At 45.2% G+C, this 13,231-nt stretch overlaps 1 protein-coding gene across 1 annotated transcript in view; it reads right to left on the reverse strand.

Annotated features, from left to right (window-relative positions):
• Positions 1 to 698: 698 nt before the first annotated feature.
• The window catches only part of CFAP251 (cilia and flagella associated protein 251), a 71,383-nt gene continuing 58,850 nt past the window's right edge, over positions 699 to 13,231 (reverse strand). The window contains exons 16-20 of the mRNA XM_061602565.1: positions 10,212 to 10,302; positions 7,315 to 7,458; positions 5,459 to 5,687; positions 5,268 to 5,369; positions 699 to 971 (exon numbers count right to left, since the gene is read on the reverse strand). Of these exons, the coding sequence (XP_061458549.1) occupies positions 802 to 971; positions 5,268 to 5,369; positions 5,459 to 5,687; positions 7,315 to 7,458; positions 10,212 to 10,302 (736 nt within the window). The 3' untranslated portion in view covers positions 699 to 801. The remainder of the gene's footprint in view (positions 972 to 5,267; positions 5,370 to 5,458; positions 5,688 to 7,314; positions 7,459 to 10,211; positions 10,303 to 13,231) is intronic.

Consider the following 13,231-nt stretch of genomic DNA (forward strand, 5'->3'; position numbering starts at 1 on the left):
CGTGAAGATCTTGGCTTATGCATTAATCAAGAATCCCTCTAACAAACCAGGAAACTTTGGCTTTATGTCAGTTAAAAACCCAGGAAAATAAGCCAGGGTCATTCTGGCTTATTATCCTGATTTGTTAAGCAACGTTAAGCCATGGTTTCCTGAGCCAAATGTAACAGGGAACTCTGGATTAGTAACAAGCCAGGATCTTCATGCCAAAGCTGACACACAAAGGTAGAGGGCAGATGAGGGGTGAGAGAACCATGGTTTATGAAGCCTGGACTATCTAAGGCAGACCACTATGTCCAGTTCCTTCTCAGAATGTCAGTAGTTGCAGCACACACCAGAGTGTCCCCAATGGCTTGAAGTCTTATGAAGTCTTAATCTGTATCTGAGTTGTCCAATAAATTCAAGGACCCCTGGCATTATTAGCAGAATGCTGACACATCCTCTCCAATGAAACCTGAAAGTATGTCGTATCCTCTACCAACCTGCTCTCAGATTAAGTAGAAACTGATTTTAAGAATTAAGCTGTCTGACTGGCCCCAGGTGTTCTTAGTTTTGGACCAATATGAGAATTTTTACTTGAGGTATACAACTGTAACATTCTAATTCTATTAGGAGCCCATAGTTGCATGACCATTTCTTTTTAAAAAAAAATATACTCCATGACACAAGACTTAACATATTTTGTGGATCTGAGAATTTTATATTCATTTTTTTTTAAAAGACAATACAATTTCTAAAGGGACGTTAAGAGAAATAAGGTGACCATAGCACATTTTTTAAAGGCTTCAGAACAACCAGAGGCCATTAAGACTTCAGTGTTAGGGTACTGCTCCGGACTTCAGGTTCATTTGTGGTCTCTGTTGTTTCTGTCTCTGTCAATCTCGGCTCAGGAATAGGTAAACCAAGAATGTCAGTCACAAAGTGTGTCACTGTGATTTCCTCTGGAATCTCTTCCTCGATAAAGGCATCTGCACCTGGAAGAGGGTGGGGGAGGCCAAAGTATGTGGCGTTAAGATTGTATAACTTGGGGCTTGTCCACATTTGAGCATCATTTAGCTGTTAATCTACTCTCCCCCCACTGGAATTAGATTTGAGCAGTCTCCACCTGCAAGTATTTGAAATTTCATATGAGGAGCAACTTTGGTCATTCCTGTTCAAACTGGGAGACATTCCCTTTTGTAATTGACCCTGCCTTCTTTCCTTTTTTAAAAAAAATCTCCACCCAGGAAAGTACAGAGTCAGACAATTATAAATTCTCAGCAGCAACTTTTCAGATTGCTGCAATATCTAGTGTAGAAAGTTTTAATGTGGTTTACTGGTGTTGTGCAAGTTACAAGCACTGTTGGAAAAGAAAATAAAGCACGGAGGAAGTACTGGGTGTAGAAGGGAATAGCAGAAAGTGATGACTGATCCACCCAAAAACACTGAAAGCCTGTGATCCCCATGTGGAACAGTGTTGAGACCAATTTCTTCCAATTTATTGGATTATCCCCATACTGGGTAAACCCAAATTTACAGAGGAAAAACATTGGTGTTTGGTTAAAATCAGTGCCATTTAGAAAGGTTCAGTCCACTGTCTTGATTTGAGATGCTGTCCAATCATATCCAAACATGGATAAACACCTGCTCCTTGATCTTGGGAACCATCATACAAAATTTGTACCCAAATGCATACAGAACACACAAATGACTTCATGAAATATAAAGGATGTTGCTCCTTTTGTCAAGCTCTTGCTCTGTGTCGATCTGATGATCAGATACAAATAAATAAATCTGAATCTGGTGAATCACAGAAGCAAAGAGTCAACAAAATTTCAGTGGAGAAGGAAAGAGGTGCCTCACGGCTCCACCATAATTTTTAAACCTTCTTATGATCGGCAGAATCTGAATAAAGAATACAAAACAGAGGGGGGAAATACAGAATGTTTTTCATAATTTATACAAGTGGCAGAATCCAGCTTTTCCTGGTGCAGATTTATTAGGATTTATTTGTAATGTATTGGTTTTTCGTGAGGATTCACACAACCACAGTCAAGGGGCTGCTAAGAAAAAAGTAAGAGGATGCTTCAGTTGTGCCAAAACTATACCACATTTTTCTAAATAATCCCTTGATTGTGGTTGTGTGAATCCTCACTAAAAATAAATGTAAGATCTAGGTGCTGAACTGACTGGAACTAGGGTCATTTAAAGGTTACCTGTATATTTAATTCACTAACAGGCAAAAAACCTTGTAGTTTAAGAACGTACCTAGAGCCAATATATATTTCTATCAAACTTTTAAAAGCAGGGAAATTGGGCAGCTATAAGTGAATGCACCAGGGGAGCAGGAGACCTGACCTCCCCTCTGAGATATTGTACTGCCCTATAAATTGGTCAAAATGCAAACACCATTTGGGTTGGTCTTTCACAGTCCAATCCACTTCCTGTGTAGCTTGGAAGAATTTGGTAACATGTGCCTCTGAGCATATGGTGAGTGGTGGCAACACCTGCAATCAGGCCAAATAACAGAAATAAGACATGTGCTGTGCTGATCTTGTTTTACCAGGGAGGCAGGGGAGGAGGAAGAAGAAAGAGGGGAGGAGAGGAAAAGAGGGGAGGAGAGGAAGAGGCGAGGACGAAGGGAGAGGAGAGGGGAAGGAGGGGAAAGGCAGGTCTGATCATTTGCAAGCTTACTGAGTTCAATGGGATTTACTCCTGTGCAATTATGCTTAGGACAGGTAAAACTGACCATGGGAAAGGAGGAGAGGGAGGAGAGAGTAGAGGGAAGGAAGAAGGGGGGGAGTGGGGAGCAGAAGGAGTGGAAGGGGTTAGGAGGGGATTGGAAGGGGAGGGGTGAAGGAAGGGGGAGGGAAGGGGCAAAAGGGAGGTGATGGGAGGTGGGAGAGCAGGTTTGATCATTTGCATGCTTATTGAGTTCAGTGGGATTTACTCCCATGCAATCATGCTTGAAAATGAAATGGACTGCATTCAAGTCGATCCCGACTTATGGCAACCCCATGAATAGGGTTTTCATGGTAAGGGGTATTCAGAGGGGATTTACCATTGCCTTTCTCTGAGGCTGAGAGGCAGTGACTGGCCCAACGTCACCCAGTGAGGTTCATGGCTGTGTGGAGATTTGAACCATGGTCTCCCAGGTTGTAGTCCTAGGATAGGTAAAACTGACCATGGGGGAGGGGGGGAGAGGAGGGGAGGGGAAGGAGGAGGAAGAAAAGGAAGGAGGGGATTGGAAGGGGAGGGGTGAAGGAAGGTGGAGGGAAGGGGCAAGAGGGAGGGGGAGGGGAGGGCAGGTTTGATCATCTGCATGCTTTTTGAGTTCAGTGGGATTTACACATGTGCAATCATGCTTAGGATAGGTGAAACTGACCTGGGGGAGGAGGGCAGGAGGGGGAGGGGAGGGGTAGAGATTTGGTGGGTGGTCACTGGGCAGAGGGGAAGCCCCTTTCCTTTCCAAAAGGAAAACATTGTATCATTCTTTTTCAGGGTTTTGCCCACCTTTTTATTCTACAGCAGGCACATGTAGCCTTCCACCCAAACTTAAACCAAAACTGTCCCTGGCCACATCCACACCAGACCTTTATTTCACTTTACACAGTCATGGCTTCTCCCAAAGAATCCTGGGAAGTGTAGTTAGTGAAGGGTGCTGAGAGTTGCTAGGAGATACCCTGTTCCCCCCACAGAGCTTCAATCGGAGCAGCTGACTGTTAAACCACTCTGGCCACTGGAGCTCTGTCAGGGGAATGGGAGTCTTCTCTCAGTTCCCTTCACAAACTACACTTCCCAGGATTCTTTGGGGGAAGCCATGACTGTCTAAAGTGAAATAAAGGTCTGGCATGGGTGTGGCCCCCTGATTAGGCAAGCCCAGCAGCTGTGAGTCTGGCTTTTAGAACACTGACAGTTGTCTCTTACTGAGCATGCCCAACATTATCATTGAGTTCAATGCAACATTTCTTAAATTAATTAAAAATCAGCCAGGCATTTAAAAAACTTTTAAACTGCAGAAGATGAAGGTCAGAGTATGGGGCAAGGTCAGCAATAGGATTGCAGGTACTCTGTGAACATGGCTGATTTTTAATGAATTTCAACAGATTATGAGAACTCTGACAGAAAAAAAGTCCAAAAGGGGTCTATTTTCTCTCTTTTTTTTTACACTCTGAACTCTCGATTCTCTCAGACTGTTTTGTGGATCGCCATGAAAAGTTAGAGGGTTGTTAAGCAAGCGTTTCTGAGTTCAGGATTATAAATTTTGTAAGGTTTTGTTTTGAAATGAGTTTATGGGAAGCATCACAATGGCATGGGGGTATCTTCAATTTAACATTGCGGAATGTGAAAAATCCATGCTGTCTATAGTATACAGCCACTCTCGTGACTGTATAATATTTATCCTGATTTGTTTGGACAAAGTTTGCAGGGAGGTTACACAATATTGGCTATTTATTGAGCATTCATTCTGATTTATTTGCAAGCAAATTATATGATGATGCATCAAGCAATTCCCATACTTTCCCATGCATTTTCCCATCACTTTTCATATCACATAAAGTCCGATGGGGGAGTTGATCAACTATAATTGCGCAACCTGAATTTACTGGTATGTGCCTGAATCCCACCTGAAAAACAGCAACAGCTGGAAACACCTTGAGTCAGCCATATACATTTGGAAGACTGACCCATGTAGCTACTACCTGAAGATTATTGTGGGGTGTTGTTTAGGGTCTTCTGTTTGGGCCAAATTTTAATTCCGCTGGTCAGTTATTTTTGCTGTTATTGGGATCATGTTTTTATATTTTATTGTTGGACCTTATTATGACTTATAATGGTGTTTCAATTTATTGCATATTTCTTAAGACATTTTCTTTAACTTATTGTTTGACTATTTTAATTTTATTTTGTAGCAGTGAATCATGTCATCTTTTTCATGTTGTGAGCCACCTTGAGCATAGATTGCTATGGAAAGGCAACATACAAAGATACCATGATGATTTATGATAGTGCAATAAAATCAGGACAAAAAAAAGAAAAGGAAACTTGTAACACATGTGGTATGAAAAGTTATAGGACTTCAGCAGGAAGTTACGGGACATGCACCTGTCGGAAACAAAGCAATATGACAGCCCCAAAACCTTTGCAGGCACAAATGGTATTGAAAATGGAAACATTTCTAACCACCCCAATGCCATAATGAACGCACAATGAAGTGGATGTCTGGAGGGGCCCAAAGAGAGAACCAGTTCTGTGGGGTTTTTTTTGCAATAAGTGCTGTAGTTGAGTACCTGTGGGGTCATAGGTGCCAACCTCCGAGCGCCCCCCCTCAGGATTCATGCCCAGCAGAGTGGTGAGGCACTCTGCCAGCTCCTCTTCTGTCAAATGCTCTCCTGTGTCAAGTAAAGGGAAAACACATTCCGTTAGCTTTGCTTTGCAGTACCATCATCATCAAGTTGGTTTTAGGGCCAACATTGCTCACCTCTATGTTGAAGCAGCAGCAGCAGATCACCCCTGTTAATGGTCATCTCATGGTTCTCATCCTCGTAGCCCAGCACTTGGAAGGCATTTTGTATTTCTTTTACCAAGAGCCCAAATGCAGGCCGATGATTTACATAGAGCTTAATAAAGTCCCCTAAATTGATGTGGGTCACTTGCTTGCCAGTCTCCAGATACTCACTGAATTTCAGTTCATTTAGCATGTCTTCAATCTAAAGGAATAAAAAAACACCTTTGTAAACAGAGTTGCTCACATCACTGGAATTTTTTGACAATCTCATTCTGTGCCAACAAGGCAATGACGACAAAGGTCATGGCCATTGAAAAGGGCACATTTTGCTGCACAGAGAGGTTATGTTCCCCAGTCCTCCAACCCATGCTTAGGAGGGCAGGGAATAAATGGTATGTGCATGTGTTGCCTCTAAGCCTTACCCATTTGGCTTAACAGAACCCTTCCTAGTTCGTAAAAAACATCTGAGAATTGTCTACAAAAGCAGAAACCAGACAAACCATGGGTTTGCCTGAGTGGCCTGTTTCAGACATAAAACTAAACCATGGTTTAGCATTACATGAACCAGAAAAAGCGAGTGGAACCTCCATTTTAATTTCACCTCCAGGTGATTGTGGAAAACGATGCCTCAGCAATGTTCAAGAGCTCATGTGGACGCAATCTTAGTATTCATGCCATGCATTCACAGGCATGCACCCTAGACAATGATGCACCTTCTCCAACCCAGAGACTTAACCTTTAGAAATTCAAATATTAGGGTTGAAAGCTGGAGATTGGCAAGTCTGCCAACTTACACTAACATAGTATTAAAAGGCACACGCACATCCCCAAAATAAACTGCCAAGGGGAAAAACAGGGGCAGCGATTTGCCAGCCACAGATATTTGATAAATCGGATATGGCCCTGATAATATATAGGCTGTTGGAGTGCATATATACAGTGTGCTTGTGAATGAGAGGGGAGAGTGATCAGAAAGGCAATACACTTTGCAAGGGTATTATAACAGGTGAGGAGGCTGTTTACTGCTCCTCCCATAAAATCAGAAATATCTGTTTCTCTCCACAACCCCCAGGCCCAAGAAGCATTTTTCCAAGGATATGACAAACATTAGGGAAAAGGGGGTTGCAAGGATTATTGGGTGGGTGGGGGAGGGACTGATGGTCTTTTTACACTCTCTGGCTGTTTCCTAAAAGCAAGGCAATTCTAGCATTGCTCTTATTGTGACCGCCTCTGCAACTCTTCTGCTCGATGGAGGGAAGTACTGTCGTGAATCCTCCGCACTACACTGCAATGAGCAGGGAACTAGGCTACATGTGCAGTCACCCTTGAAGAGCTTTTCCTGCCCCTCTGCCACCAACAGGCACCTTCTGCCTAACGCACACACAGAGATGCTGCTTTCGCTCAGGGGTCTCTACAGCCCTGTGCAATTCTGAAAAACAAAGGCACGTTTTGCTCAACAGGGTCACATCTTGCACCCTATTTCTCCACTGGTGGAAGTGCAAATTTTGAAGAATAGCTGTGTTTTAGTTCACACATTGTTTCAGGAAGTGCAAATTAGGTAGGTTTGCATTAAAATCCTAACCAAACTAAATCCCCCTCACCCCCAATCCCTACCCCACCAGCAGCTGCCTTTTCTTCAAAATTAAAAGAGGCCAATTTAAGCACCTTTTAATATAAAAAGTACGAATAATCTAATTTATACTTTGGCATTTTCAGATATTGGCAGAAAGAATGAGTTGGCAAATATCCGTATCTAAATCGCCATGGTTTGACCAGGGGTCAAATGTGCTACTCGGAGGTTTGCTAAGACCTCCCCCAAACAAACTGACCTGTTCCTCAGATGGGTAAAATCCCATTGCCCGCATGACAAAAGGGACTTGCTCCAAAGGGATGTGCGTAGACACCTTTCTGGGTTCCATGGTGTCAATGCCTTCATGGCACAGCTGAGCATAATAAAAATAGTCTTCCAGCTCCTGGAAGGAAATATAATAAACACACACAACCTATGAGAAGTTGAAGGAGCTGAGAATGGTCCTCCTGGAGAAGAGATGATTAAGAGGAGATAGGCAGTAGTGTGATGGCAAATTCAGAAGTGCAGGGTCCCTTCATGACAATTTACAGCCACACCCCTTTCCCCACTTTCTCTCATCTCCCTTGTTCTCTGTGTTGTCTTTGTGCTCCACTACAACAGGCGCCCCTTGGAGCCAATCAGCTTGAAAGGGGAGGCTGTGTGTTAGTTACTGAGAAGAGTCTTCTCAGTGGCTGGCTCACCTCCTTTCACTCTGATTAGCTCCAATCAGCATGAAAGGGCAAGGACTCTTCTCAGTGGCTAACATGCTCCCCTTTCATGATGACTGGCTTGTACATAACGACTTGGCTGGGACCCTGCTCTCAAAAAGGTAATGGGTCTATGACCCTCTGCGACACCAAACAACTACAACCTTGGTGGTAGAATGTTGTTGTTGTTGTTATGTGCCTCCAAGTCGACTACGACTTATGGTGACCCTATGAATCAGTGACCTCCAAGAGCATCTGTCATGCTGTCTTCAAATATGTGAATTACTGTCACATAGATAATGGAGCACAGGAGTTTTCTGTTACTCCAGAGGGTAGAACCCAAATCAATCCACTCAAATTACAGGGCAAAGGATTTAGACTAGTAGTTCCCAAACATTTTTACCCCATGGACCACTTGAAAATTGCTGAGGGTCTTGGCAGACCACTTAATGATTTCTCTGCCTGCTCTAGCGATTGTAATGCACTGTGCTAGATGCTGTATGATTTTTAATTATATTTTTATTGCTTCTAAACAAATACAATTAAAAGCCAATATAGATATTTAATGTGGAGATGCCATGGACCACCTGAATGAGGCTCGTGGCCACTGGTGGTCCATGGATCACAGTTTGGGAATCCTTGATTTAAACGAAACATTAGGAAGGGACTCCTGACTGTGCGAGCTGTTCAACAGTGGGATTAGAGTGGCTTGGAAGGTGTCTGACTTTCCTTTTTCAGAGGTTTTTAAGCATAGAGTCAATGGCCACTTATCAGGGATCCTGTTGTAATGGGTTTCGTGCATCAGCAGGGGAATGGACTAGATGGCCTTTGAGATCCCTTTCCAAACTCTGTGATATGAAAAAAGCACCTTGAGTGTGGAAAACAAAAAATATGATGAACTGGATTACTAGAAAAATTAGATTATTAATAGTCATTTCCTCAAAATATCCACCTTGATCCTGACGGCCAATTCATGCTTTTAAAAAAAAAATGGGGGAAAAACCCACCAAGTATAAATGGTAAAATACATGTGCAAAGCAATCAATTGTGCATGATATTTGCTAGATTTTAAACAAGCCACTACAAGGGAACCTCAGTGGGACTCTTTTAATGTTGAAGGGGTGGGATGTGCAGATTTAGAGTTTTCTCATGCTGCTTCTGACATTCCAGAATGTACATGGCTTGCTAACTAGGCCTGACAGCAATGAACATATTATTCCAGTGTTAACCAGAAGCGCAACTCAAAGTACTACCTCCACCACCAGAGGCAGTATGCCTTTCAACACCAGCTGCTGGGGATCATAAGTGAGGAAGAGTGCTGTTGTGCTTAGGTCCTGTTCATGGGTTTCCTGCAGCCATTTGATTAGTCCCTGTCAGAACAGGATGCTGAACTGGAAGAGGCTTTGGTGTTCTCCAGCAGGGCTCTTATGATGTTTTTAAGTGCCAATTTTGGCTTTTAAAGTCCTAAATGACCTGAGGATGGGATATCTAAAGGACGACCTTCTTTCAATGAGCAGGCCCACCAATTCAGATCTTGATCAGAAGCCTATCTCTGTGTATCCCTGCCTTCTCAGGTCGGGCAGGTGGATACTAGAGAAAGTCTTCTCTAGTGGTGCCCAAATCTCTCCCCCTGTGGTGCCACTTCCTGTCGTTTTGAGTCAAGTGAAGCTTGTCTTCTGCTTTTAATGATATTTACAATCCTTTTCGTTATTTTTATCTGCTGCTCTTGTCTGCTGACTCTGCCAGGACTGGCCCTCTCATTAGACAGGGTGAGGCAGCTGCCACCTCAGGCAAGCAGATGCTTGGGGTCTGAAAGCAGAAGGAAGGGGTTCGATAACAGCCTCCTCTGCACCCTCTCAGGTAGCCTGCTGTCCTCAGGTGTAGTAGAGAAGGTTGTCTGCTGCCAGCACTGAAGTAAGATTCAGCCACCAGCCCAGTCAGCTTCTGTGCCTGGAATGGAGGCAGGGAGTAGCTTCCTGGCCCCTTCATTATACAGCTTTCATCCTATGCCACTGATTCCCAAACTGTAGTCCAGAGACCACCAGTAGTCTGTGAGCTTAATTCAGGTGGTCCGCAGCATATCTGTAAAAATACAATTAAAAACGTACAGCACCTAGCATAGCACATTACAGTTGCTACAAGAGGCAGAAAAATCATTCAGTGGTCTGCCAAGACCATCTGCAATTTTCAAGTGATCCACTGGGGGGAAATGTTTGGAGACCACCGTCCCATGCTAAAGTTGTACGTCTTCACTTGGGCCTTTGATGCTTGAGATATCAAGTTGGGAATGTCTTGGGCTGGCCCTGGACTCTGCTCATTTGCTCCTTGAGGTTCTACGGTTCCTTTTTTGGTTGTATGTGTTTTATCTGTTGACTTGTTACCAGTTGCCTTGAGGGTGTAAACACTGACAGGCAGAGTATAAATGCAATCGATAAGGAAACCTTACGACCTTGAAAAACTCGCCATCTCTGCCACCTTCCAAAAGGTTGTAGAATGGGGTCAAATCTTCACCTCCCAGAAAAACAGCTGCTTCCAGAGCACTACAGAGAGAACAACGCATACAGCACTGAGGTAAGGGTACAGAAGCCTGCCCCCCCGCACGCACACACACGCTGCCCCTGCCATATGCGGCACTGAAATATAGATTCTTAAAATTAAAACTCTTCTGTGCAAGAGGTGCAATTCCAAACAAAAAGCCTGAAGATAATTAAGGGTTCAATCCTAGAGCTGAGATTTGCCAGATGAGAAGCTTTAGGATTTGGTGGAAGCCCAGCTACATCTGTGGGACTTGTTGAGATATACCACCCATTTGACAGATATGCCACCGGAACACCTCAGATGCCCCAGTGGAATCACGGGAGGAACACAGGATGCTTACATCCCTTCAAGCCACACTTGAGCCCCTAACAATGGCAAAACTTTATGCCAGCCCCAGAAATGGCACCATTTCCCTTGCGTTAACTTTGCTGCCAGGCACCCAAAAGATGATTAGGGCCATATTGCCCCTTACTCAGGTGGGGCTTGAACTCTCCTCTCCTGCTTCCCAACCCCACGTCAAATGCAGGGAGCCACTGGAAGTGGCTGCTGTCAGTCTGTGTCAGTCCTCGTGGCCTCTCCCCTTGGGGGCTTGGCAAAAGGGTCTCTCCATCCCTGGGTGGGTCTGGAACCTTTTCTCCAGGAGGGCTGTGCGTGCTCCTTGCAGGCTTCCTGACTAGGAAGCCATGTGGGTCATGTGCTGTGCACATCCTCCTTCCTTCCATTTGTATTTATTATTATTTATAATAGCATTTATATACCACCCTCGCGCAAAACATCCGGGTAGCGTACAGTGACATAAAATCATTTCAAAGCAGTACAACACAATCATTCAAATGACTGCTGCCTGTCGTGCTCCAATGCAGCGGTTGTGTGATTGGCGTAAGGGGATTCAACCTCCTCTCAGGATGCCTGAAAATAGGCAGTAGCTGGCTCATTGCTAGCTGTGCCACTGGGGCTAATGGATGGGGGTCACTCGGGCACCATGGTGTGCATTGTGTGAATGGATGGATGCAGGAGTGGGCACTGGGGGAGTATCCCCATCACTGTGAGTTCATGAGCCCCCTCCTTTTGTGGGTGGTATGTGGTCATCTAAACTGGCACAGTTCCCGATTAGTTGCCACTGGCAGAATTTCCAAGGATGCTGGGGGCATTTGCTGTTTTCCCTCTGATTTTGTCTTTTCTGTGTGCATGTTTTCCCCTTCGGGGCTGGGCACATGCAGCAGCGAGTGCTGCATCCTCTCCCCCTCCCTCCAGCCACTACATAGATGGAGTACAGGCATGGCTGGTGTCAGGCACTGGCCAGCCCCGGCTCGCAGCCCTGTTCGCCTCAACAGCCCTCTCCCAATACAGGTGGTGCAGGGCTCATATAGGCCCGCCCACCTCGCCTACCTCTCGTGTCAGTGTGCACGCCTGCACGCCAAGATAGTGGCAGGGGTGTCAGCCCCTTAGAGATGACCCCACTTCCATCTTGGGTGATGGCTGACATGCGTGCATAGCACGCATGATGTCCACACTAACACTCTAATGCAACAGGTAGGTGTGGCAGGCAAGCTTATTTAAGACCATGCCACCTGTATCGGGGGTGTGTGCCTGGGAGCTGCTGAGGATTGCAGAGCAGAAGCTCCACCCTCCTATCCTAAGGAGGGCCCCCTCTGGACCGCAGGGGCCCTTAGGCAGGGCCCAACCTGGCCACCTGCTGGCACAATTTTACTGTATGAAAGGTAAAATTCATGGGTTTTTCCTCCACCCACTTTTGCATCTGGCCCTGCCAACCAGTGGCATGTGGTCCCCTGAAGGTTGATTAGAGGAGAATAAAGCCCTGAGGCTAAAAAAGATTCCTCATCCCTGTTTTGTTCAGCTTTTGTCAATGCTGGCGTATGCAGGCTTTCCATTTACACAGAAGTGTTCATCAGGTGTGAGGGGAATGAACCACCCTTCAAAACAGTACAGGCTATATCCCTGTTCAGTTACCACCTTTTTATTAGTTTTGCATCTCGAGTGAGGTATTTGAATGCAAACAAAGCAGCACAAGGTTTGATTCTCAGCTTGGCTCCTGCAAGGGCAGGCTTGGAGGCTGAAAGATTTAATTAACTTAATTTAAATTAAATTGATCTGGGGGAATTGATGGGCCACATTATTTCTCTGTGTGTATATGTGTGTGTTTGAATTGCTTGTGATGTCTAAAGTGGGGAATGTGGGCTCGTTTATATATTTACTTTATATCTTACAGAGCAACCCTATACTCAGGCCCGGCGCCAGCAAGTGGCCAGGTGGGGCCCTGCCTGAGGGCCCCTGTGGTCCAGAGCATGGGAGGGTGAAGCCCCCGTTTGGCAATCCATGGCGGCATCGGGTTGCAGGACTCAGCAACCTGATGATGGTGCAGATTGCAAATTGGGAGCTTGCAGGAGCTTCCAGGCACCCCCCTCCCCCCATACAGGCAGCACGAAGCTTAAATAAGTTGTCCCAACTATCAGTGCGTCACTGCAGGGCATGCACACTGATGCAACAGTTAGGTAGGGAGGGCACACTTATTTAAGTTCTGCGCCACCTAAATCGGGCGGGGGTGTTCAGCCGTACAGCACTGTAGGCCCGGTCAAGCTGGTGCCCAAGGGCCGAGTTGTGCCTGGCGTCAGCCCTGCTTATTACTCCCAAGGATAAAACTGAATGAATAAATAAAATAAATCAGCTGTGACCCACTTCTAGAGACAGGATTTGGGGGGCCTTCAGGCCTGGCCTTCTCAATGGACCCCCTTAACCTAAAAGAGGCAGACCATGCAAGCTGAAAATTCCCTTAGACTGAATCTGTTTTTCTTAGATACTCCGTGCAAAGTGGAAATGGCAGCACTGTTAGGGAACTGGGCCCTCTGCTAAACTTGGGGCCCTGGCAAATACCCAAGAACCCAAGCACCTGTGCCTCAACTAGCACCACAA

The sequence above is a fragment of the Rhineura floridana genome, chromosome 19 (genome assembly GCF_030035675.1).
Source record: "Rhineura floridana isolate rRhiFlo1 chromosome 19, rRhiFlo1.hap2, whole genome shotgun sequence".
NCBI classification, from domain to species: domain Eukaryota; kingdom Metazoa; phylum Chordata; class Lepidosauria; order Squamata; family Rhineuridae; genus Rhineura; species Rhineura floridana.